Here is a 26,543-nt window from a genome sequence, read left to right as displayed (position 1 = left end):
GGGGGATGAAGGGATTGAGAGCAGCCCTGCCGAGAAGGACTTGGGGGTACTAGTGGATGAAAAGCTGGACATGAGCCAGCAATGTGTGCTCGCAGCCCAGAAGGCCAATCGTATCCTGGGCTGCATCAAAAGCAGCGTGGCCAGCAGGTCGAGGGAGGCAATTCTCTAGAATCATCTCCCTAGAGTAGGGAGCCCCTCTACTCTGCTCTGGTGAGACCCCACCTGGAGTACTGCGTCCAGCTCTGGAGCCCTCAGCATAAGAAAGACACGGACCTGTTGGAGTGGGTCCAGAGGAGGGACACAAAAATGATCAGGGGGATGGAACACCTCTCCTATGAAGAAAGGCTGAGAGAGTTGGGGTTGTTCAGCCTGGAGAAGAGAAGGCTTCGGGGAGACCTTCTTGCAGCCTCTCAGTACTTCAAGGGGGCTTATAAAAAAGATGGCGGCAAACTTTTTAGCAGGGCCGGTTGCAACAGGACAAGGAGGAATGGCTTTAAAGTAAAGGGGGGTAGATTTAGACTAGATAGAAGGAAGACATTTTTTTACGCTGAGGGTGGTGAAACAGTGGCACAGGTTGCCCAGAGAGGTGGTGGATGCCCCATCCCTGGAAACATTCAAGGTCAGGTTGGACGGGGCTCTGAGCAACCTGATCTAGTGGAAGATGTCCCTGCCCACAGCAGCGTGGTTAGACTAGATAACCTGTAAGTTCCCTTCCAACCCAAACTATTCTATGATTCTATACTTCATTTTGGGGGACTGTGAAGACCTCATTTAACTACATGTACTTGCTATTGGTAAATTTCTGCAGCGGTCTGGCAGGGAGAAAAAGAAGGGTTTGTCTAAATGTAGTTCCTCAGCATAGTGTCCATCTGCTTTTCGATTACTCTAAAAAAGAGATCCAGAGAGAGTTCTTTTCTCACAACTTGCTTGAATTCAAAAAGATTACTTCGCATTTCCATTATCGTAATTGACAACTTAATTTGTTGCAGATGTTTTAAAGAAAGTGTAGAAATAGTAAGAGAAAAAAATTATCTAAAAATTCAGCTCCTAAGCTATATAATTTTAAAACTTTCTGAAGAAGACAACAATCATAAAATTCCTTGTCTTTTAATAGTTTCCTTTTCTGTTTGCCTTAAAAAAAAATATAGCTCTGACAAATAAAAAGTTAGAAACTGACTGAGGAACCAAAATAAATACTGAAACTACGACGAAAAGTGTATTTTGAGTGGGATTTTCAAAAAACATCTCTGTCTGAAGCTGCTGTTGCTGCTGTCGCAGTTCTGATACTGCTCTGTGCTAACATGGCAGAAAATATCCTGGATGAGAAGGTACAGCCAGTTTATCATATTCTAAGGATTTGTAAAAATGTCAAGAGAACACACATAGAGAAAGGTTCCTATCCACTTCTAGTCACTCCAGGAAGATTGTTTTCTAGTTTGGTCAGAGTACAACTGCTGAAGTTCATCCTGCTGTTAAGATCCAAACCCAAAGGACAAAGACAATGAAATCCTGCATTTCATCCCACAGACAGGTAATCCATCTTACTCAGCTCCCTACCCAGCTCCTTGCACGCCACTCTTACTGGCTGCAGTGTCAGCTTGGAGCAGTCTGGAACTTCCATGAAATTACAGGTGGGTTGCTGGAGTTGTTTTAGTTACAACAATCATTCCTTTAACTAACAATTACTGAGCAGAAGTGCTATGTAAATTCTTAAATGATGGTTAAGTAACTGTGAAATGCCCCATATTCAAGCTTACTAAATTCAGATCAAAACTAGTAAGAGCTTTAAGTCCCAAGCTTGAATCACTACTTGTTTAGAATAAACAATCTAATTTAATGATAAAAACTAAATCAGTTTTAAAATGAGTTTAAATCAAATTCAAAATATTGAAAAAAGTGGCAATTAAGAAATCAACACACATTCAGTTTTGGAAGCTTGAATTTCTTTCCCAAAAGATGAGACACACATGGAAAAAAAATTATGAATTACAAATTTCTAGCTTCTACATCTCAGATCAAATCCAGAAGAAGAAACCAAGAATAAGTTATTGTGTTCATACATCCATTTCCCTCATAGTAATTTCTTATCATAATGTTGTACTCATTACTAAGCTTTTAAGAAGTATGCTGAGGGACGTTTCAGTCTGTTCCATGAGCTCAGAATTATCCCTGAAGCTGAACTTCTATCCCTGAAATTATCCCTGAAAGTGTTCATTTGGTCTTGTAGCTAGGCCTACAGAGCAAGGCTGTACCTCTGAATGGTGGACTAAAGCCAGATACCTTGTTTCACTCTGACACCCTAAAGTCTTAACAGGACACTGAAATGTAACCCTATGACAACTAGACATTACTAGTTACTTGTCTCCCCCTGACCTATGTTCCTGGCAGTACACTGGGCATTTGCCCAACTGACAATTATTTTCAATATCAGGTAAGCCTGAACATATTCATACAGTCATTTTGGGGCCATTATTCCCAAAGTTCTTAAGTCTTAAAATATTTTAAAAACATTTTTCTGCAACAAAGACTTCTTTTTTTTTTCTTTTTTTTTTCTGCTAATGTTGAATAAGCCTAACTGCTTCAGAAGTTCAATTTTTCTTCTGAAAAAAAAAACAACCCCAAAACCAGAACATTTAGCTAAAATGGATGATTTACCAAATCTGGTGTCTGCACTTTGCAGCTCTGTTGAAAAAACAAGATTATTTTTTAAGATAAATTTGGCTTTTATTCAAGAACAGTCTCATGTTATTTTAATACCTATTCATTTCTGTTTCCCAGTGGTACAGAAATAAATGAAAATGAAAAATATAGTAGGCAGTCTGGGAAATTTATTCATACTCAGAAAATGTCTTGGAATGGCTTCCAGTCAAATTATACACAGGGATGCAAGTAGGATGGATTGTGGGAATTCTTTTATCCTAAACAATTTCTCTTTACTTATTTATCTGTGGTTCAGCTACTTTACTGATAAGCAAATTGACCTGCAATCTCTTTCTGCCTGCATTAATCATATCTATCATAGGTTTGAAGCACCCCTTCATAGGACAAAGGAATCACAATTTATCATTCGGGACCAAGACAGTGAAATGAATATGTTAGCTTTACTTCTTTCATTTACATACATTGAAATCTCTTCTCACCGTGCCCACTCATCACTGTACAATACTGGAGAAAAGCAATTCTTATCCTTCCAGATTAAGATCATTTTTTCCCTATATTCAGACATGATTTACAAATTTGAAATGACTTTCTTTGAATAACCTTCCTGAAATATGAGTTCCAGGAACTAGGAGAGTCTCTTCTAAATGCTAAAAAACAACAACAATAAACACACCCCACCCCCCCAAAGCCTCCCCAAAGAGAGGGGGGAAGACATTTCTCTTTTTTGTATGTCAGGGAAAGTGAAGCTGCCTTCTTCTAACAGTCTAAATCACTGACTGTCTTCTTATCAATATATAGTTATTACTTTTAGAAGATGACTTTTAATAGTTATAGTAATAACTATAACTATAGCAATTTAATATAATAGTAATAATATTTGAGGGGAAAATGTTTCCTTAGTAAAGACATAAGTAGGGTCTATGAGGAAAACACATGGCCTAAACGTATGCCTAGAAATTCTAGCCATATAATAAAACAGAAGGTGATACTCAATAGGGGCCCGTGGATCCATTGAGCCCATGGATCATTAAACACATGTGAAGGCTCCTATAGCACTGGGGTGGCTGCAATCCCGTCAGTATCTCACACTTAGTGTCACCTGTTTGAAGATCACATGAATGATGGCAGTGTAAACGCTTACAGAATAGGTACACTGAAGGAGCCTGATATAAATGAAACAAGCTGATAAGTATGCATCATGGGGTGCTTTCTTCCATGGCTCACTCCTCTTGACTACAAAATTGTCCTTATAAATGTCCTACCATAGGAGTGAAAGCTTTGGTGGTGCAACTTGAAATTTACTGAAGTCTATGGAGTTACTTAATGCTCGGAAATTTTTTTATGTGACAATACCTACTTAAATACAAATTTTACCTAGAGTACTTACCCACTTTTTGAAACTCATTATTATTGTATTTACATATAGTGGCTGTGGAGAATGAGTCACTTGGATCATTCAAAGTTCTGAGCATTTTATTGATGGGACTGAAAATTTTACATAGTCACTGTCTATCTTATGGTGAGTATTAATTTTTTTAATTACAGTTTCAACAATAAGGGGTAAGAACTTCAATATAAGAAAAAATAGAAAATGCAGTGTCATATTGAATGCGGATAACACAGTGTCTCACAATGCAGTTTAGGACCCTGAATTTCTTCTATGAAGCTTTATAACTTGTCATATATTACATAAAATCAATAACACTAATATAAACATAATTTCAATGTGTATCCAACTGTCTTTATTCAAACCTACTCTTGTAGGTCTGATTATAGACATACCAAATCATTAGACAGAAATGCATACCATATATTACATGCATTAATGCTAAATTTCATTCTTTGGGACTAACAAAACAGGAAAGAAAAACTTACCGTTCTTCTTATAGAACATGATTTCTCCTTTGAATTCTACCTTTTCCTCCAATGATTTCTCAATTTGAAGAATCATCTGTTCATTTGTCTCAGCACCAAGTAAAAATTTACAGCTGCAGCTCTTCTGCATGACTTCAGTTCGTGCAAATCCAGCAAGCTCACAGAAGCCATCTGAGCAGTAAACAATAGGGAATCCCTTAGCCACCTGAGCATTTGCAAGGATGAAGTTACTATCTGTAGAAGAACACAAATGTAAAACATGAATCACAGTCTGAATTCTACATCATTCGACATAATACTTCCCCTAGCTTCATAGGAAGGCACAACTGGACATACATTTAAAAGCAAAGTCCCAACTGCCTGCAAACAAGAATGCAACTTCTGTTTTTAGACCATTAGTCTGAAATGAAATCAAGTCTAACAGTCCACAGAGCACCTTCATACAATGGTTCCTCATGGCTATGTACAGCTTGCCTCATTGCATCCTCAAGCAATAATTTATGATAACTCCCTCTGAGATGGATGTTAGCACATTAAAACAACCACTTGACCAAAGACTGGTGACAAACATGGAAGCTTTGGAAAAATTTCAAAGGTGCTCTGTTATGCTGCCACTCAGACTACTCTGCAGTCTGAACAGACACAGCTATATCTTAAAAAACCCTAGTCTCTCTATGCTCTCAATAAGCTAAAGTTGACCTTTATCAACACTCAAACTAATTTCTTTTATTTAATTTTGCAAAGGAATCCTTAAAAATAGAGTTGAGGGACATTCTGGGGCTACATGGAATTGTTTGTCCTTTGTTTTCTCTTTCTTTTTTGTGAGGGAAAAAGATTTAATCCAAAGCACTGTCAGCTGTCTTCCAGAGCCCCACCATACTTCTCCCATATGAAACAGGCACATCAAAGATTCACCATCCTGTTACACCTTAATGTACTTTATAATTGTTTAGTGGGTGTAAGATGCAACTATCATGTATGATAAATTGAAGAATAGTATATTGACATGGACATCAATCAACAAAAAGCCATGTTCTAATTTGAGTTCAAATCTTTGGCAAATCTTGCAGCCTAATTACACATTTCCATCCCTTGCTGAAGTGTCTTTGAAGGTTTTGTGCCTTAGACTCTCATCTTCAGCTTACGTCAACAGCTCTAGCATTTTATGGTCTTTTTAAATTAGCATGGAGACCCTTTCCAGATAATATATGAAGTTCTCATACATTTTTTTGCCTGTGTTTCCTTATCTTGAAGTGGAAAAAAAAAAAATGTTTTAAGGGAGGAATCTGTCCTCATTTCACATCGAGGGAGGAAAGACTATTTTTTGCCTATTGCTTATTAAGGAATGTTTAACTTACAGCTTGCTGGCGGGAGCTTAGGAGCAGTCTAGTCCCAAGACAGATACTTCTAATTTTTCAGAATCATGTGCATGTGGACTCATGTGTATGTATTAAGGGAAAACACTATTAACTAACCCAGAAACCCTTGATAAATATTCATAAATTTAAAGAGAAAAATGAACTATTTTAATGGAAAACTCAGGTTGATATGCCTAATCCCCATACAGGGATATATTATTCATGAATGGGGAAGGGAGGGACAGAATACATAAACTAAAATAGAGGAAAAATAGGTCTGTTTCAGCCTTAACTGTCACAAGAGTTCTACATCCATGAAATTCCAACAACTTCAACTACATTACTCTTTATTTACCCAAGGGATAAAATAGTACAGCTGATACTGCTAAGATTTCAGTATTTTAAAGACAATGCTGAGGTTTATTAAATGATCAACTTGCTCTTAAGACTTTGTTTCAGTTACTCACCTTTTGCTTAAATCTAATTAGAGTCTTTCAAGAAATGATTGTTATATTAAAACAGATTTTTCTCATTTACTAAATATGTAATTTAAAAATGCATTCTGGTTCAGTGCAGTGCTTGACTTAGCCTGTCATTTTTATTTGCCTAACTAGAGAATAAGTATCATTACCATTCATGCACTGACATGCTGCTCCCCCTGTCAACACAAAACTAAATCCCCACACTGCCAAAAGAATTAAAATCATATGTTTGCACTGCAGTTTAATGACGGCATTACAGTGTAAGACCTGCAGATCGTACATCCCAAATGCATCTGTAGCTATCAAATTAATTTACTCCTGGGTTTCTTATTGTTTAAAATATAACTATGTGATGCAAAGACTTTTTTTTTTTAAATTCTAATTGTTCTGAATTGCATGTTTCGATATGGAACATCGAAAGGACAGAAAGGGTAGGGAGGAGGTTTTCGGAGTGCAGTAGTGTTTGAATATCATTATGAACAGGAATATACTGGAGCTTACCAAGCATATAATGATTTTATGAAAAATTTAAGATGGCCAAACTCTGCTGTCATTTACATCAAAATAAACCCAAAATACTTTTGGTTACTTTAACATTCATAGCAGAAAACAGTTTACTTCTAAAAGCCCAATCCAGTGCCAGCTAGAATAGGAGGCAATCTTTCTGTTAACATCAGCGGATGTCTGATAAGGCTGTAAGCCTAATTTTGCTGAAATTTTTGAGTATAACAGTAAAACATAAGCTTCAGGAAAATACAATCAGAATTATATTTTCTGTTTTTCTTGAGCTTGACGTTCAAATCAAATGATGAAAGATGCACTTGTAATCCGAAACTAGTAGATTAAGGGAAATATTTAAAGAATTTATTGAAAAAAATCCTTGTAATATTTAAGGATCAAGCAACATAGTTTTGTCTAATAATCATCTGTGTTTCATCAAATTGTTCAGTAATATTTATTAAGTGATAATTAACATTTACCTATTACACAAACCAAAATTTTTCTTTAAACATATCTTGAAATATTCTAGTTCAAAGTTTATTTACTTCTGTAATTTATTTTCATAGCTTGGAATCTTTAATATCACTTGCTATTCCTAGTGAACATAAAGCACCATAAAATATTTCAAAAAAACCAAAGAATTGAGGGTGAAATTTATATCATTCAGGCTTCAGTGTGACACAAATAACAAACCCAGCATTTAATTCTATCATCTTCAGTGATAGCTGGCTAGATCTTAAAATCCAGAGTAGGAAGAATGACATTTTATTTAGAATAATTTATTAGAAATCTATGGACTTGAAGCTGGGCACACTGCCGGCTCATGTTCAGCCGGCTGTCGACCAACACCCCCAGGTCTTTTTCCGCCAGGCAGTTTTCCAGCCAGCATTTAATTCTATCATCTTCAGTGATAGCTGGCTAGATCTTAAAATCCAGAGTAGGAAGAATGACATTTTATTTAGAATAATTTATTAGAAATCTATGGACTGGAAGACAGCACTTTTGCTTGTCTTTGAACTTACAGTAGGAAAGTTGCAACGAGTGATACAAACCTACTGGTCTGTATATTTTGCTATATGTTTATATGTAGATTGCAACACTTCCATAATAATAAAGACAACGTTGAATTCTATATTGTTCTTTCAGCACATCAGCATGAATATTAAGTTATTTTATTCAGATTGATTGGACTTGATCAGGAGACAGTACTGGATTAGTGGTAGGATTTATATCATTTTTTTTAGACAAGAAAATACATCCAAGCTAAATTCAAGATCTATTGAGAACGATGCAACCTTGAGCCTTTTGGACTGTTTAGGAGTACAGGGCATGTGCAACAACAGAGTAAAACTGCTGCAAATCTGCACACAACTTGAAAGAACAGATTTTGACAAAACCATGAGTAGCACTCTTCAGCTCAGAAATTGTTAAGCGCTGTAAGTCTGTGCAAAATAAATAAAAATATTCAAAATGTGTATTTTTATATTAGCTTTGGATAAAAATACTTGGTTGTATGTTCAAGCCTGTGTGTGATGTGCAAAGGATGATTTAAAGGTACTTCTGTTAAAGATGGAACAAGAAGCCTAGACACAAAAAAATCCAACAACATTCACTAAGTTTTCCTTTAGCAGCAAGTCAGCAAAGATGGATAAATATGACAGAGGTATTCCACAACTATTCAGCACAATTTAAAAGCAGATTTGTTTCAGCTATGCTTCTTTTCTTTTGTGTTCATTTTCTATGAAGATCAAATGACTTTTTCACATGAAAGTTCGAAGGAAGAATATTAGGAGCTTGCATGCCTGCATTTTCTTTGGAAGTAGGACATACTGGAGTGGATAGGACATTGATCAACAGAAGACTTGCGTGTTTCTAGAAACCTCTGCCAGACACATAGCATAAACTTGGAGACAAGTGAACAAGCTGAACCAGAACCATGCTAACTACACCTTCAATCACAGGCTTACACAACGTCGCCCTGTTTCAATGACCTGATACCCAAAAATTATAACCTAAGAAACAGAACAAATTTATATGACATGACATCTGATAGAGAGACAGGTTCGTTAAACATCCCATGACAGAGTTTTAGAATTGAGGTAATTAAAGACAAAGGCTATTATGCAATTCTCTGCTTCATAATTAATGCACACAATTTATCTGACTGTTTGTAATGAGACCATGTTACAATTAAACTCAGCACTCCCTTGATAAATCTTACTGTCATCTTATTTAGCGAAAAATGACAAAAGGGTTTTTGCTTTAATACTGTAGCTGTCTGCTATAAATCTCATCGTTGTGCTTCCCCAGTTCTTGTAACAGTTCTTTTCAATCAAAGTCCAGATGGTTTCTGCAAGTCTTCATCTTTATCAGTGAAGAGAACATCTATCTGACTTCTTGTGCAACTGAGCACAGCCAACCACCATCCTAATTTTAAATATTAAATTGTTTATGAATTAAAAAGGAAGGGAAAAAAAACCTACAAAAGAAAAAAAAATCCCTAGCAATCAAAGAAGCTGCATTAATTAAGCAAGTGACTCACATAGTTATTATATTGAATGGAGAACAGTCCATAATTCTTCTGGATGAAAGGATTTACTACATTTGGGTTTGATTCCACAGTTCCTACATGGGCAACTTAACAAGAGAAATCTCATTCCAGGTTCACGCAAATTACTGTTACGGAGAACATAACCACATTAACAGTTAAGATTACCCAACTGAATGATTAAAATAGCATATGAAAACATTTAGCTTTATGCCAGCACATTTAGATGCAAGTGAGTTTAATTAGAGTTTAACCTCATTTACCAAATACTATCCTTTGAATCTGATCGAGACCAAAATTATTTTATAATGCATACACTACAAATATTAAAGTTCCTCTTGAAAATCTCAGTACAGTTAACTGGGTCACTAACGTGAGGTTAAAATTTATCCAGATCTAGGTGAGTCAGAAAGAAAGAAAGTTGATTATACTGGTACGTCTTCCCACTCTTCACTAAAAAAATATTGTATATGCCAGTGGTTTTACAATAGTGCAGTAAAAGGTAGAACTATTGCATAATAAACTAAAGGTATGGACTGATGAACTAAGGACCCATCACTGTAAGCTGTATAATTGATCTAACTGGCCAAGTCATTTCAAATAAAGGCTGACATTACAAAGAAATGTATTCATAAAATTGGGTAACTGTTACAAATTCAGAGTACAAAACAGTACTTTAAGTACCTAGCTCTATGGACTCAGCTCAAGGGTGAGCCGCAATAGCTCCCACTTAACCTGCATTGCCAAAATGAATTCCCATTATGTAGAAAAGTTCTGAATTCAGCAGCTAGGAAATCAACCTTTAACTTTACATTTACAATAATATTTAGTCTGACAGTGAAAATGCTTTACTGTATACAATATTTATAGCTACAAAAAGAGTTAATCTGTAATGCAGTTCAGCATAAAAACATCCAAGCAAAACTTGGGCATCTGGGTGCTATATCATCTCCTAGTCTTATTGATAAACACAAATCATAAGCTATTTAAAAGACTCAGTGATTAACGATCTTGACCCCAGCCTTCAGTGCCATGAATGCATCAGGTCAATACTAAAATAATGACTGCAGCTTTCTTCATGACCAGTCAAAGTACCTGTTCCTAGAACAAAGCAGACCAAAAAAACAGACAGTATCAGAGGAAAATAAAATCAAAAACAAAACCAAAAATAACCCTCATGGTGAAATGGGGTCCTGGGATCCTAGAGAGGGGGAAAAAAAAAAAAATTAATTTGCTTCTCCATTAGAAATCTCTGTATATGTTCCTGTTCCTTTTCTAATCCCAATCTCATTTGCTTCTACCTGAATTCCAAATTATAGGGACTGAAAATGACTTTGTTCAAACAGTAACAACACTGTTACTGCTCAGTTATCATCACAGAGCACCTTTCAAATAAACAATCAGCGCAATTGTAATGGGTGAACATAATAAAGGACAGGAACTTTTAACAGAGATGGCTTTGAAGTTCTTAAAAATTAAACTCCACTAGCAGAAGCAGACATCTACAACTTTTCCTCAGAAAGGAATATTAACTAGTCTAAGATATGCCTTTTTACTTTTTTTCTTGATATATACCTGGAATTACAAATTCACATTACACATATATTATGTGCAACAGCAATTTAAATCCAATAGATGAAGCTGAATCAAGGTTGCACTTAAATATTTCTTTTCCCACCCTTAAGCTGTGTTGACATTGACAAAATTTAATTTTTCAGTAAAAAAATATTACATTCTATTTGACCAGCTTTATTTTTGTTATTGATTGTGCAGTGACTGCCAGCACACAGTGCTGAAGTAACTGAAAAAACTATATTGCAGTTGTCAAATATTTACATGCTAGTGTAGAGTTTTATATGCATTGAAATGCTGTGAGTGAAACAGCACTTGCCGATGGAAAAGACAAACAAAAGAAGACATTAGCAGTGAAGAGACACTGCAACTCATGAGTCGCCAGCACGTTGTAACAATGCATGGTGTCATCCAGGAGTTTCTCAATGGGAATTGAAGATGCTTGTTTATCTGGCAGAACTGAACGCTCTATCCCTGACAAGGGAGTTCAGCTGCTGTTTGGTGTTTTCTGCCACTGGAGAGCAGAGTGCACAGATTCCTGCCTCCAAAGGAAACATGTTTTGCAATTTCTCCAATAAAATATATGGAAATTTTAAGTTCATCCACCAGGCAGAAGGGCCATTTGTGTAACCCAGCTATATTTCATTTGCTGGGTTTTTTTCAGACTGTTCTGTTGATTAAAAATTCACCTGGAATGGTAGAAATGGAATTGCTATAAGTCAAACTAACACATTGAGTTCTCATACGTTCAAATCATATAGCCTAATGATTTAAGAGCCTGGGATCATGACTGGGTTTCAAGTATTCAACTGAGAGAAAGGTTTGCAGATGAACAGTCCTCCTGAATAGAAATATTTTCAAAGACAAGAGCTACATCCTTGTCGAATATTTACCAATGTGATCCTGTCCATACCTTCCTTTATCAATTGTCTGAAATAGGAATGAAACAAGGAGCTGAAAGCTGCTTTGTTTACAGCTGTTTTAAGCACTATGTCACCTACTTACGATTGGTGCTCAGTTTACAAACATACCAGATTTTCACCATTGCATAATATTTTGTGGTTTTAGTGTCCTACACATGCTTTTAATAAATATCGTGCCCGATGAACCTGTTTATAATGCTACTGCAGTAGATAGCCCTTTGGATATTTGTCCTCAATGTATGTACTGCTACTGATGTTGTAATATATCTGAGCAGCCAGATGTTACGGATGCTGCTAACAGAGCTAGTGGAAGAATACAGGAAATACGTTAATGAGCTGTTATTCCGGCGCACCTGAGGGGAAGAACTGAAGCTAGGTATTTTGAACCCAGTGTGAAATGCCTTTAAAAGATCATGTTCCTGCCTCTCTGAATTCTGATGCTCCTTTCTTCTTATGAGACTATGTTGATTATGGAGTGGTAGCTCTGGGGCTTGGAAAATATCCTGATGCCAACTATACTGGAAATAAGGACTGGATTTCTTTACAATGTGATGATTTAGGGTTGAAGAACTATTTACCTACTATTGAGAAAGTTTCATCTTATCACTTGAAATTAATAGATTCTGTGGAAATTTATTTCCCCTTTGGAAGTGACCATGAAAAAAACCCACTGTGGTATAGCAGATTCTATGTGCAAAAGAAAGTTATCAGTAAGTACATAAAGAAAATATTTTCAACACAGAAATATAGAGGGATCTCCGCACGAAGAGAGTGGAAATGCTTCATGGTCTTCTCCCTTGCTTCTACTGTGCAAGGCCAGTTGAAGCTATCTACTGTCCACATGCTGAGCACAGGAAACTTTCAGCCACTAATCGCAAAATGGATGAAGTAGCCATGGAAGAAACTGAGAACAGGCTATGCCCTCTGGATGCTAGAGACTCCAGTGAGGCAGGAGTCATAAAAGTACTAATTCTCTTCTGGCTACAGTGGGGCATCTCACACCACTGTTCCTCACCTGAACAAAATGACCTATCCTCAAACCAGGTCTGGGTTTAATGTGAAGGCAAAAGGGACGGTAATCATCCTTCCTCAGCACCATCTGCCTAGTGCAGCACTTGCACTCCACAGAAGGTGATGCAGCATCCTCAGCTTTTCACCCATCACTATCACAGATGCATTTTCATTTCCACATGAGAGATATCCAAATAACAATATCCATACCTTTCTCATGTCAAAACCACCGGCTGTTCAAATATCACATTACTATTATATTCTCTGAATAAGAAACATTCATCATTTCATGCAAGTGCTATACTACCCTGAATCATAGAATCATAGAATCATTAAGGTTGGAAAAGACCTCTAAGATCATTGAGTCCAACCATCGACCCAACACCACCATGTCCACTAAACCATGTCCCTAAGTGCCGCATCTACACGTCTTTTAAATACTTCCAGGGATGGTGACTCCACCACTTCCCTGGGCAGCCTGTTCCAATGTTTAACCACTCTTTCAGTAAAGAAATTCTTCCTCACGTCCAATCTAAACCTCCCCTGGTGCAACTTGAGGCCATTTCCTCTCATCAAAATTGCTACCCAAAGCAGCTCAAAGCTGTTTTTCATGTATCCTAGCTCATACACATTGTTTCTGGACTGTTCATTGTCACTTTAACAGACCACTATGACCCCCATGACAGTTTCATGCCAGCTTGTGGTGACTTCCACTGTATTGATTTCTCTCTATAATTATTATACTTCAATATTAAGGTGCCAGGACTCTATGGCGAAAAGTAACCATTTTGAGCCTTTGCAGTTTATATGTTCCTCTCTCAGTCCCTGAAATTAAAGGGTAATCTTGAGTTAATTTTAATGGGGAGAAGAAGCAGACTCCCATGTGCCTATTCCAGTGAAATGAGTTCTCTGTAAACTGAAAGCATTTCTGCATGCAGTTTTCTCAGAGAAGCAACACTACTCTAAAATGGTGCTGTGGAAAAGAAAGTCTGTTCAAAGAATGTTCTTCTGACAAATTGACAGAAATTATGCCAAAAATGGTTCAGAAAATGATGAACAGTGTCCAGGAAATGTCATTTCCAGAAAAGGTAGACTTTTATACAGCACTATTTACCATAACAAAGAATCACACTGTGTATCCCAAACTCACCCTTTCCGAATCAAAATAATTCTAAGAATCTCAACATAGGGCTTGCTGACATTGTATTCTTGAGGAAGATCTGTAAAAAACCTGTATTTTTGGGGTGGTAGAGGATGAGAAGGAGGTTACAGGTGAGAATGTAATTAAGTTATCATATTCAAAAGAAAATGAACCATCTTGTAGTGAGTTTGCCAGCTGAGAATGATCCCGTGAAAAATCCAGAGGAAAAATGCTGAAAACTGTGAAAGAGCTAGTGGTGGTGTTGAACAAACAAGTGGAATAACCTTAATGGAAAAGTAAAGTAGGTGCCTGAAACAGACATAGGCTATTATTTCTTATAATGAAGCTACTATGGGCCTCCTAAATGATTGGTATAGCTTAGAGCAGGAGAACCTGAGCTTAGGTCTACTGATTTATGTAAGATATCCAAGTAACCAAGGAAGAAGCTGCTTGGGGAACCTGAAAGTCTTGCCAAGAACATTGCCATAAGATGGTCTTCTGGAGAAAAATCCAGATTTTGGCTGAAGAAGTGGATATGGTCTGGGAAATTCAAAGCATCTGGAACTTCCTTGCAGTAAGGAGTACAGATATAAATACATAGTAAATTATTTTTACCTTAGATTACCTTAGAAGAAGAAAAAAATAATTTGGACTAAGTATTGTCTCAGTGAAAGAAAATCAGGCATACAAAAAGTTTGCTATCAAAAAAAATCCCTGAATTGAACCTCATAGAACTTAAACAGTGAAGATAAGAGAAGAAACACGCCAAAATCATGAAGGGACTGAAGATACTTAGTTACTCAAAACCTAGGCCTTTTTATGTATGCTTGTTTTATTTTATTTCTAGTTCTCTTTAAAGGAAACAAAGAGGCTAACTAACACAGAAGAACCTTTGGCATTTCTGTAGCAAATGTTTCCATTCTGCTGTGGAAGAAAACCAATTTCCCTTCCCCACCCCCTTGCCCCCAAAACACTGCCTGAATTAAACAAAACTTACATCAGAGAGAGACTCACATCAGAACAATAGGCCAGTGTTCAGTAATTAATGCAAGACCCAAACTTCCAACATCCCAGGAAACTGTTATCTATTAACTGTACTGCAGTGAACCAGTGTCCTTAGGGAACCAAATAAATTGTCTGATTTTTTTTTTTTTTGTCAAAACATTCAAATTACATTTCAGGTTTTGACTAAATTCCTCTTACTGGTCCAAAATAGTTTCATGTGAAAAAAAATGTTGCCACTATACTTGCAAGACAATGTCAACACTACTTGTGTTCCACAGGAATGAAGTATAAAGATGTTGCAATCAAATTCCAGTGTTGTTATGGGGGGTTGAAGTCTTGCCTTGTTTCTCCAAAGCCCAAACTAAAGAAAGTGATGAAGAATGTCTTGACCAAATGGCAGCAGATGCTTGTATTTGGTTGCAAAGTTTTCATATGAGAGAGAATAATCTTATTCATTCAGAGAGTTTTGAAATAAGTTGTAGAAAGCCAGGTATTTACACCATGGATTGGTCCCCTATCTCATCAAGTAGAAGTGGCACTAAGCAAACGTAGAGAAAAATACTAAAAATACACAAACAAAAAAAGTTTTTAGCACAAACTGTACCAGGTTCTATAAATTACACTTACTGAAAACACCAAAAGTGGAAGAAAGTTATAAATTACAATATGATTATAATGCCACATTTTCTATATGACCTGATGTTATAATTTTGGAAATTCATTGCAGTTCTAGATACTGTTTTGAATGTAAAAAATAATTCAGAGACACTGTAAGTCAGTTGGAGAATTTAACCAGCAGCATTGTGTACACCAGCAGAAATGCCTTTGTCCATTTCTAACCTTTTGCAATTCAGGTGGCCACAATACCGAAGCAGTGTAAACCTCTGCTTTAGCCTACTGAACCTCAGTATCAGGGTCAGGAGCCTCATCTCCACAGGAATGGTGGGAAGTGACTTCTTCCAAGGGGTTACTCAGAATAAAGACCTATATTTAACATATGGGGAGCGTATGGGGACTCCTTCATGTCTAAGCTAGACTGAACACTCTCTTAAAGCACAGGAACTGGGTAATATCAGTAAACAAGCCATGAAAGAATCTGGAAGAACCCTTATGTACTATGTATGCATAGGTAGGCTCTAAATGTTGAGTAGATGCACCTGACCTTGCCCATGTCTTTCCTTCTTGCAAATAAAGGGCAAAGAACATCTGTAGGCAAGATACTGTAGAACTAATTCCTTAACTGGCAATTATTCTAAGGGAAGAGAAAAAAGGTACAGCTTTTTGTTGCTGTTTTTGTTGCTTTTCTTTTTATTCTAACAAAATAAGGTGCATGAAGTAGGAGTCTGACCTTGTGGATTATACTGTGATGTAGGAAAATCACTCAATTTCAGACATTCCCGTAGGTGTAATGTGAGTAAAAAGGCTCATTACACATATTGTGCACAACAGCATAAATTAACAATAACAATAATGATGATAACTCTGAAAGACTTGGGTGAAAACTTCACAAAATCTACAATTGCTGGTTAAAAATAACAAACAAAAAGTGTGAAACCTGGCCTGTTAAAACAAATATTCTCACACAAGCAGAGAAAACATATGGAATAGTGGATTTACACTGGATATAGTAAAAAATGTTTTGCGGTGCCTTAGGTACCATGGTGCCTTAGTAATGTTATGGGACTGCTACTTGCAGTCCTGTAACCTTTACCTGCACTGTTGAGGCAGTGTTTTCAGAGCCTCTGTAGTATTTTTTTTCCTTTATTCTTCTCACACTCTTGTTCTTATATTGCTGTTCTCACAGCCTTCCACCTGCAAGCCCAAACAGTGGTGTGCTTTCACAGGAGGCACCTACCGTTGGTCTAAGAATGACCCCTTCATTCCCCTTGTTTCCTTATCTCACTTCGTAGATTTTAGTTTATTAGAGAGAATCAAAACACTGTGCACAACCAAGTAGATAATAGTAATTTAAGTATTCAATAAATATTAACCTGTAATAGGTGTACACACAAACTTAACAAGCAATAAATACACATCACTGCCAGATAATTCACATATCCTAATCAGCACTAATGCCATCATTTAATGGGAACAACTGGGGGAGGGGGAGGTGTAGAGGAGGTCCTGATAAAAGTGTACAGCACTAGGGGAAAAGAAGGTGAAAAATCATCTTTCCCACTGCTACCAGCAGCACTGGAGAAGTGCCCAGAGCTCTTGTAGGGATACCGTCACTGCTTCTCCCAACTAGCCACTGGGGAGAATTCTCCTTTTCCCTTCGCACTCTCTCTTTCGGTTGTTGTTTTACCTTTCTCCTAAATCAGCTTTTCAGTCAATGTATGCCATTAGCTGTGGACTCCACTACAAAACTTCTGTGTATGTAAGCCTGTCTCAACATCTTTTGTGCAACACAAACTTCCTACTCATTCCTTACTCTCATCCTCTGCTCTTGCCTATGCAGGCTTTCCCAGTCCCTTGTGCTTTTTGTGTCACCCAGCTGACCTTATCAACTAATTCAGGAAAGAAGTGCTCTCTCTTTTTTTTTTTTTTATTTTAAAACTTGTGTTAAAGTCCTGCTGGATTAGCAGGCTGAATCCTGTGGTCTGATGAGAGCAGAACTTCAGTGCAAGGGACAGGGGGAGAGCAACATGGAGGAGGAGGCGGCGGCATGGGATCTCTCCCTTTAGAGGTCAGCAGGTGGTAGGTCAGCTGGGTTAATTCTTTGTATGGTAACAAACATAACCCACTTTGGGTCAAAGCAGCCTGTGGTAGGGAGCAATCTGGGGAGCAGCTCAAGGACACGTTATTCCAGAAAAGGGGCTTCTTTCAACAAACATGTCAGAACCTGAATGCTACTGCACTGTTTTCTATATTAATATGGACTCCTGTGTAGGAGTCACATCAGTGGAAAACTGAGCAGCCACAGCAGGAGCCAAAAAGAAAATATGTTTCAGGGAAAAATGAAATGTCCCATCAAGGCAATCATCCAAGCACTAAATAACAAGCCAGCATCTGACGCAGTAATAAATTGGGATTCATTCAGAAGAGAGATAAAAGTCTCCCAACCCTTTCAGAACACTTCCAGGCTTTACTTTTTATATTTTTCTCTTTCATAAGACTTCCAAATAGTTTTTAGCCTCAGCTTAGATGGAAAGATCCTTCAGAGGGCTACCCAAGAACTTGTCTTGCTTCAGGAAAAGCCTTCTCTCTCTGAGGAAAGACAAATAGTCCATTGCCTTAATTTCCCATTCTCTTAACAAAGCCTTAAATATTGAAGTAAGAAAGACTTGCTTCTTTCACTCCAGGAGACAGAAGAAATGGAGGAACAGAACTCTGAAACTTGGTCCATTCCCCTTTTTAATTGTTATTTATTTCATTCCTCATTAGTTGGTGGTGCTGGCATACTTCTGTCAGTATTATTAACTACTTGTACTTTGTTAGACTCTTATGTTCTAGGACATTTTATAAGCATATCTATTAAAAAAATAGCTCTGAAGTGCCTAAATCATGAACCAAAATGTAACTTAAGAGACAATAAAGAGGTGGAGAGAGAAAGAAAGAAAAAAAAAAAAAAAGAGGAATTCAGGAAAGACAGTTGCTATCAATATAATTAGCTTGCCATTTCAAGAGGATGCTGTGGCATACAGCTGCCTGCACAGGTCAGATCGTTAACCTCTTTGCTTTGCTTCCTCACTCTACTTCATTAAAGAATTCCAAAGGGAAAATTACATAAACAGTGTTTGGTAAATATTGAAATACTCTTAGTATTAATACCATAAGAGGTAATTTTTTTCAATAATATCTTGAACTTTATTTTTCAATATATAGAAACATTCAGTTGATTATAATCCTTTAAAATTAATTGGAATATTGTCATAAGACTAAGTTTTGCATTTTTCAAACTTGTCCAAGAGCAGTGATTCCCCATCTTTCTAAGCCACCAACTAATCCACTATATCATAGAATAGTTTGGGTTGGAAAGGAATGTAAAGGTCATCTAGTCCAACCCCCCTGCTGTGGGCAGGGACATCTTCCACTAGATCAGGTTGCTCAGAGCCCCGTCCAACCTGACCTGGAATGTTTCCAGGGATGGGGCATCCACCACCTCTCTGGGCAACCTGTGCCACTGTTTCACCACCCTCAGTGTAAAAAATGTCTTCCTTATATCTAATCTAAACCTACCCCCCTTTAGTTTAAAGCCATTCCTCCTTGTCCTGTCGCGACAGGCCCTCCTAAAAAATTTGTCCCCATCTTTCTTGTAAGTCCCCTTTAAGTATTGAAAGGCTGCAATAAGGTCTCCCCTCTATATGTCAAAGGGTTCTTCAGAAGCAGGAAATGTATTAGTTATTTCTCTGGAGGTACTACTAACTAGCTTTTAATTAACATTTAAATTTGCTTTTAAAAATACCTTGTTCATTACCTGCTTCAGAAGGGCATGTCTTCAAAAAAAATTAGTCAAATAATAAAACATGCGTGAAATGCAACAATTTAAACTGATATATCAAAATTTCAAATAAAAGGATTTTCATTAAGTATTTTTGTGGCTTTATAAAAAAAAGAAACCAAAAGTAATAATGATGAGCTATTTCTTTTTACCATTTCATATGACAAAGTAATGAAAATGTGAAACAGCACACAGGGGAAAAAAATCAATTAAGAAAAGACATAAAGAAAGCCATTTCCCAAAGCTTTTGTTCTTCTCAGGATATAGCCTCAATAATGGACTAACCAACATTTTTGCAGCATGCAAGAAAAGTAAATATGCTTGGACCTCTGGAAAGTAATACACTGGTGATATTTCAGGAAAGGATTTTCAATTTGGCTTTTTTTTCCCCCCCAGTTATCATAAATGAGTAGATTGGTGAAGTATGAATGGCATTTAGAGGACCAAAATGCCATAGGCCCTACATTTCCTTCTTCAGAAGCACTCTTCGCAATTTCTTTCAGTTAGAGGGGTCATCCAGGTCCTCTGCTTTAAAGAACTGAGAAGCTTATTTCTCATCCATTTACCCACCTGTTGTGGACTCCACTGCAGTTGTCTTCCCCAGAACTATCACTATTTCTTTGGGCAGCCTGAATACTGAGGAAAGGAGTTTTATATTGATTTTTATGGTAGCTGTCTCTAACTGGATTTAGGAAATAGGAACTAATCAGAGTGGAATAGAAATAGCATTTGCCTCAAACTTGAATTAAGCAAGGATCTGAGATCCACATGTTCTTGATCTTCAGTCTACTGTACTAAAAGGTTATAAGACACACATTAGTCACATCGACCCCTGCCTTTGCAGCATTTAACAAGTAATGTTCTTCCTGAAGAATTTTCTCTTCCATTTAGGCTTTCCTAGAAAAGAATGAGTAGCCTTTTTCAGAGTTTGGGCTCCTTGATCTTATCCCAGTCTTCAAGAGATACGACAAAAATATAATCTGCTATCAGCTGTATGCCCACAGTAGAAAATGGAATAACCTAGGAATCATCTGTACAAATTTCAGCTTCCACAAGAAGTGAAGGAAACTATACAGCATACATTTAATATCTTCTTTTGTAAAGAGAGGCAGCCTTAAGGATTTCACTTACAAATATATTCCTATACCATGTCACCATGTTTTCAATTAAAATCCAGTGACAGTCACATTTTTCAATATATTTTGTGTGCAATAATTTGAATGTTTAACTTCTGTTAATTAGTTGTTGCTCCATTTCTTACTAACATACCAGACATTTTCAGGCAACGCTCTTAGTTGTGTTGTTTCACGTTTGAAGTGGGAGCTGATGTTAATTGAGCCAGTCCTATTCAGCTGGTAAAACTAATGACTAAGTCTTACTTCTCCTTCTGTAACTGAAACCAAATTAGAAGAGGCAAATGACCCTTTTTTTTTTTCATTTCCAAACCCACTATGATTTGTTTCTAAAAAAAAAAAAATTAAAAAAAAATCAGTATCTGGCCAAACACTTCTGTTGTTACATGGGCATGTACGTGAGATTTGTATTGATCATGACAAGATATTTCTGTAACTGAAATGTTTCATTTCCTAAAGGATTTTCTCTGTGCAAAATGACAAGTAAATAGAGAACACATTCATAACAAGATTAATATGCAATCTATAAAACATTTCAAGAATATTGTAATTCATGAGAAGCCTGTTTCTCAGCTGTGAGACAGATGTGTCCCATTGCTGTCCTGCTGCGTTCAGCACCCCATCTCTCAGAACACAGAATTACTGATGGTTAACTGACACCATTAGCGATGTACCACCTGGTGCTTTCACCCAAACAATGTCCAGGCCAGCTTTGTTTTGAAAGCAGGATGAGATGCATGCATGCTTGCTGCTTTGGATTTGCATTTTCTATATTTGATTTCAAACTTCAGGAATATTTGCAAGGAAAAAAAAAAATCCTAAATAGGCCTTTAACAAAGGAGTTATACCAAATCTACTATAGAAGCTCCTTAACTATTAGCTGTGAGAGAACTAAAATTTGCGTGTTTTTAATGGGATTTGCAGGTCCTAGCCACTGACTTCTTAACTGCAGTCCACTATGACAAGAGTATCTTCATAACTCCTTTCCTTATGCCACAGTACTTAAATCCTCTTCCTTCTCTGCTGCAGTACTCCTTACATGCACCCCTCACAATTCCCCCAGTTCCTCTTTCTTTTTCAGGTCCTTATCTATTTTAGTTTGCTTTCAGTTCTCACATGAAGAGGCAGAGTACATTTTCCTGGCCTGCCGAGGTGTGCATGTGGGTTGGTTTGCTGGGGGGACAGGAGCTGGACACCTTCTACCCAAGAGACACAGGTAAGCCAAGTGAAATGCCTTCTCAGGTGCTGAGAGCCAAACAAATGGCTTGAAATATTTTATATGGCTTCTGGTTGTTTCTTCTGTAGGCCTATTGCACAAACTTACTGTTTCTTAAATCATCCAGCAAGTTCCCAAGTTTATTTTCTGGGGAAGGGGGAGGAGAACTGACAGAGTATAATATAGCACACATCTTGTTTTCTTGGAACCAGGACAAAAAGAAGTGCTTGCCATGATTATATTAGTTTTAATCCTCCTCTCAGAATTTTAGGATGATGCAGTGGTATTACATAATGAAAATAGTGAAAGTGAAAAATCTCTAAACAAACTTATTTTTCTTGATATATGTTTAGGTCTGTACAAAATCAGTAAAAATAGCATTCTGATCCAGAGTATGCATGAATACTTTTTGCTGAAATTGTTAAAATACGCTCAGTCTTTGCTAATCTGAAGGTTTTTGTCTTAGTTCACTACTGCATAGTATTTTTGCACAGTGTAAGTGTCCAGTGTATATACTTTTGTAATTTTACTGGCCAGAAGAGCCCAGATCAGATGTGACTCTCCTCAGAGTATTTGTCCGCAAGCAGATACTTATTTTTCATATTGTACATGTAAACTATTTCAATTACTGGGCCTTTTAAGGTGATTTTCTTTTTTAGTTAAAAAGATGTGATTTGTGAACGTAATTCTTCTTTTGGGATGTTAATCTGCTCAAAATTAATTTCCACTCTTAATGGTTCAAAGATAGCACATCCATAACTAGAAAGTAATAGCTAAAATAGAAACTCTCAAGCTTTCTATTGACTGGAGATGTAAATCCTGGTTACATTCCTTCATAGTATTCATGCAGGACCAGTGAGAGCACTGGTGCTGAAGTAGCCTTTTGTTCCCATTATTACTATTTCCCCCTCCTTTTTTTTTTTTTTTTACTTTGATTTCAAACTGCTGCAAAAGTTGTCTCTAGACCTATCATCTTATATTGCCTGTCACAATATACATTAAAAAAAGGTTATTCTTGTGTGTGTGATATTCGCAACCTAGGAATAAACTCTACACTTTCACTTACCACAATTATTTTCCATGTAAAAGATGCTGAGTCTGCCTGAAAATCTTTAGTAGAATAGATCCTAATAAAATCTTGTTCAGGTGCAACCCATTTGGCCTTTCATGATGTTTCTTTGGAGTCACAAGCATGCACACCAAAATCATGATATAAAAAAGAGAATAGAGCTCTGCTATTACTACTCAAATGTACTTTACTACTTAATGTAAAGGTAAGCAAGGCGGGGGGGCAGGGCACGGAACCAAACCAAAAACCTTTCCTGATATGCATCATCATTTCCTCTCCTTGATTCCCTAAAGAGACAAGTTCATAATGAGAGAGAATGAATGCCATTTTAATCAATATATGTTTTTACCAGTTTCAAAAATGGGATTATCATCTTCATCCTTAGATATATGTATTTAAAATCTTGTTTTCCATGCTCTCAGTTACTCTGGTACATCTCCGGGCAACTCACTTGACAGTAATAAATTTATCTTACTCTAGAAGAGATGGAAATCTGGAAACTTAGATTAAGCTTCAGTACTTTTCAAAAGTATTTCAGTTGAATCCAGCACTTTTTTTTCCCTGGTAGCTGGCAAATTAGATTCTGATTTCAATAATATTCTTTTGCGACTCATAGAAAATATTTTCTGTGCAGATTCAAGGAGAAACAATTTTAGGATCACAATCTAACAATTAACCAATTTTATTAGATTATAATATTGTTATCAAAGAGAAACAGTGAAACGGTAAGTAAGGCAATAATCATTTTAGGTTGCTGTTAATTTTAGTGTCAATAAATAGAATTTGTTTGTAAAGTTCCACATTCGCTCTTTTATAAACTGTTTTATTCCATTTTAGAACAGATGTTACACTATTTATTCTCTTACTAGTTTTGGTTTGTTGTTGTTTCATTTTTTAAATTCCTTCTCCCTGCAAAACAATGGTGCCAAACAACATTCAGCTGTCAATCTGAAAATATATGACAAGCTTAAAACATGCGTTCATAGGTTTGTCATCTGTGTCTGTTTAGAGGAGAAAGTACAACAGTATCAAACTGACAAACTGCTTGGTAAATTAATACACTTTGAACATTTATGAACTCTAAAAGAAAAGCAACATCAGTGGCTCTCTAAAAGTGCATTAATAGACTGTTCAAAAGATTTTTCATTGAAAAGACATTTCAAACAGATAAAAGACTTTTGCAACTTTTGCAATTTCATCTATAATACAATTTTTCCAATCACTTAGGAGTCAAACATTAAATAAAGTTTTGATCAGAGTGTTTGAGTCTTTTGAGATCTTCCCTGCAATTGCATGCTGAATAATAACTCTCTTCATTCAATTTCTTAAAAATTCTAATTTTTTTCTCTCCAACAACTGTAACTAAATCAACATTTTCCCTGGCACCAGACCAGAAGTTAATTCAACTTCTTCACTCTTACAGGTGTCAAACCTCCGCAATATTGCATCTATCTGTAAATCACTAACACCAGAAAAAATAAAAAGACTTTGGAGAGCAAGGCCATATAGTTCATTACTACTAATGCAACCTTTTTACAAGAAAAGAGGTAGCAGGACTTTTGATGGGTTTTGTTAAGTGACCTGTGTCTGGATGAAACTGTGCTGTCTGAGCTGACTGTGCTCCAGCATACAAGGTCTGTTGGATGAGACTGGTTGTTTAATATTCAGTCCACAGGCCTGATTATTAAAGATTATTTTGCAATTTTAGCAGCTGCTTTTTCACTGGAAGTTAAGTAAAATAGAATTGAAGTAAACAGAAAATTCAAAACTAATCAAAACACAGAAAAAATTATAGTAGATTTGTGCTTGAGAATCAGTGCTTAGACTGAATTACATCAAAATGGGTTTCAGTGTTCCCAAATAAATCATTGGATTCCTCTGGATTATTATATTGGGGGTGGGGGAGTGGGGGTGTCATTTGGATTTTTTTTTGCTTTGGGGGTTGGGATTTTTTTGTTCCACATGGGATAGACTGATTCTTCTTTCCCTTTTAAGCTTATTTTACTTTTCTGCCTTCTAGTATCTCCCCTTTGTTCCTCACTTCCTCCCTATTTTTTCTCATTTATTTTTTCTGACTATTTTCTCCAGCTCCATACTGCTAACTCAAGCCATTTTCCATTCCCACTTTGCTTCCCAGTCAGAAGATTACTGGACAAGGATGCAAAGGCACTGCCTGCAACTGAGCTGAAAACTGGAAGATAAAGACTGAAGTTAGTGTTTGTGGATTATATTTGAGCTTGGGAACGAATTGTTTGTCACCTACTCCTGCAGTCAGTTATATTGTGAACTACAACAGTTTCAGAGAGCAAAGGGTAGATAACCTTCCTGACAGCCAGCTGTTTTATCCACTAATAAAACAACAGTTCTGTGCTATCCGTACAGGACATGAGGCAGCTTTCCTTACCAATATTTACCCACTCCTCTGCCTTACAAGTAGATTGTCATCTTGAAGAGATTCATCAAGACTGGGGAAAGCTGAACAAAGTTAATAGCTTGCTTTAAGCTGCAGGAAATGAGACATTGTGCTCAACCTCAAAATTAAAAAGAATAAATAGAATACCTTTAAATGAAGTTGGGTCAAACAGAAAATATGTTCTTACATTTCTTCAGGCATATAGACAGAAATAAGTGCTACTTAAGCAGTCATTATGTCACTTGCAATAACTACTTACCAATTATTTAAAGATATTTGCTAAGTCAGCTAAAAAAAATTGTAGGAATGCAACAATTATCTGCATTAAAATGAGTGATGTAAGCAGAGATATCATTAAACTGACTGAGTCTGATACCGCAGCCCATTTCTGAATGATCAGACTGCCTGTTATGTATGAAGAGAGGTAGCAGACAGGCAGGACATCCCTACTCTAAAACTGACATCTATTTGTTCTGGATTTAATTCTATGAATGAAGGAAATTAGAGTTGTTTGGCCAATTAAGTATGCATTTATTACATATCCTACCTTGTCAGTTCCTATTTAAAAAAATGCTTATGAAGGGGCTGCATTTATTAACTATTAAGTGTGGTTCGAAAGTGGTCTCTAGATACAGTGTATAATTCAAGTTTATTACACCATAGAAGCATTAATCTGAGTTGCAACATGAGGCATGTAACAAGAGTCACAGCAGCGATTGTCAATTATAACTCCAACAGCGAGCTTGAGACAAGATTTAGACTGGAAACTCACAGACAAACCCTGTTACTCCATGGGATGGAGCACCCTGAGAACAGAGAGCCAATTTTGTAAGAAATGCTGGAGTCTGGAAATACAGATTTTGTTCCACATGAGAAGCCTCCCCCTCCCGGCCCCCCAAAGCAGAAAGGAAGACTTGCATATGTCTTTGCCCTGATTGCCTTCCTCCTTTTTCCCTGATAATCAGAAGCTGAGAAGATGAGACACTCATCTGGCATGCAGGATTTGATCCCAAACAGGTTGTATCTGTAAGTACCTGAATTATCAGAATATGTATTCAATTTCTGTCTCTCAGTCTTGCCTGTTCCACATGAAAGATAATATTCACTGAGTCAGAGAGAGACTGAGATGATCACAGCCATCAATATCCCAGGCTGTTGTGCATTCTGGGTCTGAGTCACCCCTAACTCTTCCGA

At 36.8% G+C, this 26,543-nt stretch overlaps 1 protein-coding gene across 1 annotated transcript in view; it reads right to left on the bottom strand.

Moving 5' to 3' along the window:
- The window catches only part of KCNH8 (potassium voltage-gated channel, subfamily H (eag-related), member 8), a 202,597-nt gene that overhangs the window by 135,567 nt on the left and 40,487 nt on the right, over positions 1-26,543 (bottom strand). The window contains exon 2 of the mRNA XM_009329509.1: positions 4,537-4,770. Coding sequence (XP_009327784.1) covers positions 4,537-4,770 — 234 coding nt within the window. The remainder of the gene's footprint in view (positions 1-4,536; positions 4,771-26,543) is intronic.

This window comes from Pygoscelis adeliae, unplaced genomic scaffold, assembly GCF_000699105.1.
Source record: "Pygoscelis adeliae isolate BGI_AS28 unplaced genomic scaffold, ASM69910v1 Scaffold8, whole genome shotgun sequence".
Taxonomy (NCBI): Eukaryota; Metazoa; Chordata; class Aves; order Sphenisciformes; family Spheniscidae; genus Pygoscelis; species Pygoscelis adeliae.
Note: the sequence above shows the minus strand (reverse complement) of the source record. Positions and strands in the feature narration are given on the sequence as shown.